The following is a 6,041-nucleotide window of genomic DNA, read 5'->3' on the forward strand; positions in this document are numbered from 1 at the left end:
TTTGACTGCTGAAGACACTCAGAGAGGGATTGGGTAGGCAGGTGATTTTTATTTTTTATTTGGCGCTGGGACGCGTGGGTCGGATCTGATTGACTGAGCCGCCGAGAGTCACCATTGCAATTGCAACACAGGACGTGTTGCAAAAAAATCTGTAACATATATCTTTTTTACAACAAAATTTGTTTTGCATTTTTTTGCAACAGAGGTCTTATTGCAATTTTTTTGACAACAGAGATCTCGTTGTAATTTTTTAATTTTATTTCTGTAACAGAGGTCTTGTTACAACTCTTTTGCAACAAAGATATTGCTGCAGCAACTCACTATAGAATCGGGATTATTCTTGGATTTTTTCACGATTTTCAGCGATGCGCGTTTAGTGGGAGAAGATATTCCTGTCGACTACGAGGCATTTGCAATGACTTTGTTAATCTCAAGATGATATGTCGGCTCAGTCTCTCGAAGGTGCTCATAGGTGTAGGACTTGCATGTGTATTCATAGGGATGAATGTATGTGCGTATATATGAGCGTCGGCGTCTGTACTGTGTTCTAAGAAAAGAAACTCACTATAGCGGATCAGTGACACCTGTCGCACAGAAGAGACGGCGGATGCTTGCATGCAATCCGCCAGCTGAAGCCAAGCATTTTCTTTTTTTATAAGAGCAATTCTCTCAAAAACCTCTCCCTGTTGTACGTGCAATGCACGTCATGTTTGGGACTCCCTTCGATTTAAATATGACGGGGCAGATCTAAAACCTCTCCAATGGCAAATGGCAAGTGGGGCGCGATTGTTGGGTTGGTGGAGAGGAGCTTCGTGCTCCCGTAGCATGCTCCTCGCTTGCGAGGTTTGGTCCATGGGCTTGCAGGGACTGGTGTTTTCTAGAAGTGGCATGCTTTCTACGCGGAGGTGTGTGACTTCAACGAAAATTGCGCAATGCATTCGTCGTTGCAGGGAACGACGAGTCTGTGGACGTCGTTCTCCTCCTCAAAGGCGTTGCTTTCATGCCCATCATCTCTAAGTCTTCCGACAACCTCGTTTTTGCTATGGTAGCCCTCCCTCGACGTCCACATGTGCGGTGCCCTTGTGCGTGCAGCGATGCCAAGGTTCACTCTAGGGCCCTTGTGATGACGCCGGTTTTTCTCGTTGTGTTCTTGGCTTCTCTTAGACAGCGTGCTTCTTGGTTGGGAAGGCCATCTCGGGATCTGGGGGTTTGCTTCTTTTAGACAGCGTGCTTCTTGATCGGGAAGGTCATCTCGGGATCTGGGGGTTTGCTAGGATCGTTGCCATGCCACATGGGTCGCTGAGGTATCACCCACTTGCCAGGTTCCATCAAGTGTGATCAGTGGTTGTCTACAATCGTCTCCAGCGTTGGAGGTTGGAGCATCGGCGAAAGCCTAGCTGGATCTTTTTCTTGTCGATAACGATGTTTGTGGACACTGTTCTTCTCCTTGGAGACGTCATTTTATCTGCCCCTCCTCCTTTGAACTACTACTTCCTTGTACAACCTGGAACGTCGCTTCGTGTTCTCCTTGGGAGCGGTGCCCCGAGCTCTTCGAAAATTTGAGCTCATTGTCAAGATCAAGTGGGCTCCTTTAGTTATTTTTCTTTAGTTTAACATTGCTTGCTTTATGTTTACTAGGTTTCCTGCTTGGACCCTTTGTACTTATATTGTAAACCTAGAATCCCCAATGGGGTTGGTGTGGGTGTGAGCTATCTTTGTAAGCTGTTCGGCCGTTGCTTTATCTACAAAGAAAGCGAGGCGAAAATCTTTTTCGGTAAAGTAAGAAGTTCAACATATGGACAAGAGGTGAGAGTATCAGTGTACACATAACCAAACAACCAAATGTTGCATCTAGGCAGCACAAACATTAACCAAACGCGGTGCTTGTGTTTCTTCTCTCATGTAACTCGTGACTTTGTGGGCAACCAAACGACTCGTGCACAACATGGACTAGAGATTGTATTATCACCCCATACACACACCGAGGCACACTCCAGGGAAACACAAAAAATAGCACGGCAATCAAACACACCATATATAAGCTTTTCTGCACTAGTATAACTGCCGCACATCTTAACAGAAGATAAACATCATCCTCTCGGATGCTCTTTGTTGCCATATTTTCCGCACATGCGCATAGATACACATATGCGATTAGTCCATCGATCGAGCAACAAGCTTATTCACGCTCGAGCTATTTATAAAGTTACACGACCACTTCAGGATATTGGGTCGGGCAGTAATGGTACCGCCCGAAGACAGTCTCTAAGTTGCACTCCTCCCGCCCGACGATGCCCGCGATGAACTCCCTCGTCAACTTTTTGCATCCGGACATGTCCTTGAGGAGGCTGCCCTTAACCACACCCTCCTTAGTCACTCTCCCATCCATGAGGATGTGCAGCACCTCGCACCGGCACAACTCCGGGACCTTGGACAGTTCGTCGCAGCACTGCCTCTTCAGCCTCTCGGCGGAGAGGTAGTAGCCGCATGTTTGTCTGACCGCGTACTCGCGGCAGGCGTTAAGCGACTCGTATGGGATCTCCCGCCCTGGGACGCATCGGTCCCTGAAGCTGGCCGACGCCGCGGCAAGTACGGCGAGCAGGATGGCGGTCGAGAGGATGAGCTGGTGCTTGAACGCCATTCTCAACTCCTCCTTTTCAAATGGATGGGGTGTTGTTGGATCTTGGCTAGATGTATTGCATGTATATATACTAGGAGAAAGGAAGATCGATGATCTTTGCTTAGTGGGTACTCATGTGTCTTTTGCCCTTTTTGCTTTTTCGTTGGAATCCCGCGTAATGGAAACTTGGATGTCATGTACGATAAAAGGCTAACTAATTAATCTTTTCGACAACAGAATTTGTTCATGTACGATAAAAGACTCATGTGATCTAACACTAGCACTTCAAGTAAACCTTTATTTCGTTTACGTGTGGATCGAGATCATGCTTGTTAAACCAACCAAATGTTGTTTTTATTTGCAGTCAGCAATCATGTGAGAAGATGGGGAAAAACCTAGTAGAATTTGGAGCTTATGGCAACATAATTTGGAGGAAAATGCGGGTTGGGGGTTGAGTGGAAGAATGGCCAGATTTGCTGCCACTGGGTTCCTAACTTTCTCAGCGTGCAAGGCATGCGTTATCTTATCACATGTGGTCAATAGTTGTATCTATGGTCTATATGGCATTATTTTCTTCTACATTTACTTCTTATGTGATCCAACACTAACACTTCGTGTGAACTTTCATTTGGTTCGTGTGTGGAGATCAATGAGAAAAAAAATTATACACCTGGATTAGCTAACATAACGGGAACCCAATATATGGATGTAATCAATGTTTATAAGTCAATATTGTAGAAGTCATCTTCATGGGATGGATCCTAAAAGCCGTCCACATATTAGGGAACATCAGAAATAACTAGAGGCTAACACGCACTTCACTGTGACGTTCTTTTGTGGTGGCATTCACATTTTTCACTTCCCCAGGAGTAATGTTTTTTGGTGTTGTGTTATGGGGTTAGTTGTGCTGAGCTAGGCTTTAGTTAGGTTGGATGAATTCTTATTTTCCTTTGCATTTGTTGCGTCATTCGCTTGCATTCAATGCAGTATGTAAACATGAGGGGCAATCTTAGAAAAAATAGAAAGGCATGAGGAGAAGGGTGTTGTTCAGTGTGCAACTCTCATGGTCTTACACATTCCAATCTTGGTTGCAAGGTGTCGTGGGAGTCTTTGATGACGTTTGTATTTACTCTCGTCAAGTGTTGTTGTTTGGGCGTGATGGTGTTCTATAAGCATTGCAAGCTGCACTGGACTATAGCAATGCCATGATCCTTGAGTGTGGGCCTGACAGCCTCCCCAACCAGTCCATCAACTTATGTGTGGGGCCAAAGCATCACTCCGCAGCGATCGTGCATCACTGTATTTCCAAGGAGCTTAGTGTACATAATTATACTGAACACACAAAGTGTCAAAAGTGCTATTGTGAGCTCGAGATTGTGAGCTCGAGCTCAGATGATCTCGAATAAACAGTAAAATCCAAAAAAAATCAAAAAATTAAATGTTTTGGCAAGAAACATTGATATTTTTTCTATACACATGCAAAATTTTGAGACATAATAACATTTGTGGAGGGGTGGGCAGAAAAACAAAATATGATGCTCCAAAATGGTTCCAAAACACTCTTCTTCGAGCATCGCTTTTATTTTTGCACACAACTCCACAAATGTGATCTCGTCATGAAACTTTGCATGCATGCTGTAGAAAAAACATCAATGTTTCTTTAAAAAAAATCAGATTTTCTTTTTGAGATTTTTTTAAATCAGGTTTTACTGTTCATTCAAGATCATGTGAGCTCGGGCTCACACCTATACCCCTATATAGTGTGTAATTAAATTTGAAAGATGGTCGTTGGATGAAGTCAATCCGACGGTGCAGAGATGGCAAATCCGAGCACTACTGGCCGTTGGATATCATCTACATTCCACTAGATTTTGCCACATGTACAATCTAGAAGACTCCATGGTTGAACTTAAGCATGATGCACAAACCTCAAAACACAAGCACTTCTCCTTTGTTCTAGAATCTTCCATATCGTAATTGCCCAAAAAAATCTACATGAATTGCCATTATTTGTTTTTACTTTATGCTTTACATACATAATGCACAAACGTTATGTCTGTCGTTTCAGCACACCACTGCATCATCTTCACTAACCATTCTTAAGGCTTCAGATGACCAAGTAGGTGGCAAAGTTTTGAGAGAGAAAAATCTTGTATGCAATGGACTGTTACACCTAATAACTTCTAAAATGCTAACATTACAACATAATTGGCTCGACCAAAGTAGAATTTCCACTTCAGAACATGGTAATAGAAATATCTGGACGTGGAAATCATGTCAAGCCCATTGAAAACAACAGTGTTGTACAAGAAGTATAATGAAAATTACACACAGGTATTTTGTAATTTAAACCTAACATGCTGAAATATACTATGACCCTTTACAAGACAATGAATAAGATCTACATAGAAACTTAAATCTGGAAAGTTTGCGGACAAACCGGAATCTGTACATACGTCGCCAATACAAAACCTGTAACGATTAGGAACATAATTAATTCATTTGCCTGATTATTTTAACGCAATAGCAATTTTAGAAGAAGAAAATTAATGGGAACATAAAACATGGTGCATTTGGATGCAACATACGCATGAACAAACCATTATTTTCTCGAGATCATAAAGATCAAAAATAGGGAAGCTTTTGCTTCAATCTCCATTGATCACTATTACGTTTTACCAGCGTCTTGTACATGAATTAAGAAAACACGAAATAGAGAATAGAGATAAAAATGGACAGGTGTTTTTGCTGCAACTGCACAAGTACATGACAGTCCTAGAATCACCACCGTACCAGCACGTCATCTATTGTGATCATATGGTTATTGCAGCTTATATGGACAATGTGCACCTTAATATAGATACTCCCTCCGTTCCTTTATATAAGGTGTAATTGTTTCAGCAAATATATGATACATCATAAAGACAATGTGGAGTTTCAGCAAATATAAATACAAATCTTTTCACATTGATCAAGTAAAGGTGTTAACACTTAACAGTAAATATGATCTTCTCTGGAAGGAAAATCCAAGTCGGTAGCCATTCAAGTTTTTAGTATATGCCAAATGTTACCTGCAATTTTTTAGTTGGAAAACTTAAGCTATTTGACCTGTACAAAAAAATTAAACGCTAAATGTTGCATTTTATTTTATTTTTTCACCGACGAAGCATTGCTATCCCGTTTTGCCAAGCACACTTGTTAGTCTAACGTGAACATAAAAAATGATCTTTTGAAAAAAATACTATCTATTTTAAATTTACTGTTCATCCATAAGCATATACTTCCCGGAGCCAAAATGGCCCTCCACATTCTGCATTCCCCACCTATCCATACACCACCCCTAAAAAAAATATCCATAGACCAAGCTTCTAATCCAAGAAACCCAAAGTGTCTGATTATCTCACATTGTAGAGACACCGAA

The 6,041-nt window shown here is 41.9% G+C and overlaps 1 protein-coding gene across 1 annotated transcript; it reads right to left on the reverse strand.

Annotated features, from left to right (window-relative positions):
* Nucleotides 1-2,012: 2,012 nt before the first annotated feature.
* On the reverse strand, nt 2,013-2,685 carry LOC119293823 (trypsin/alpha-amylase inhibitor CMX1/CMX3-like). Its single transcript, XM_037572172.1, has one exon. It carries the CDS (start codon nt 2,639-2,641, stop codon nt 2,207-2,209), a length of 435 nt encoding a protein of 144 aa, XP_037428069.1. The 5' UTR covers nt 2,642-2,685; the 3' UTR covers nt 2,013-2,206.
* Between the last annotated feature and the right edge of the window lie 3,356 nt (nt 2,686-6,041).

This window comes from Triticum dicoccoides, chromosome 4B (genome assembly GCF_002162155.2).
Source record: "Triticum dicoccoides isolate Atlit2015 ecotype Zavitan chromosome 4B, WEW_v2.0, whole genome shotgun sequence".
NCBI lineage: Eukaryota > Viridiplantae > Streptophyta > Magnoliopsida > Poales > Poaceae > Triticum > Triticum dicoccoides.

Excerpts from the sequence above, each read along its gene's own strand:
- LOC119293823 (XM_037572172.1), bottom strand. The coding sequence starts at position 2,641 with ATGGCGTTCAAGCACCAGCTCATCCTCTCGACCGCCATCCTGCTCGCC.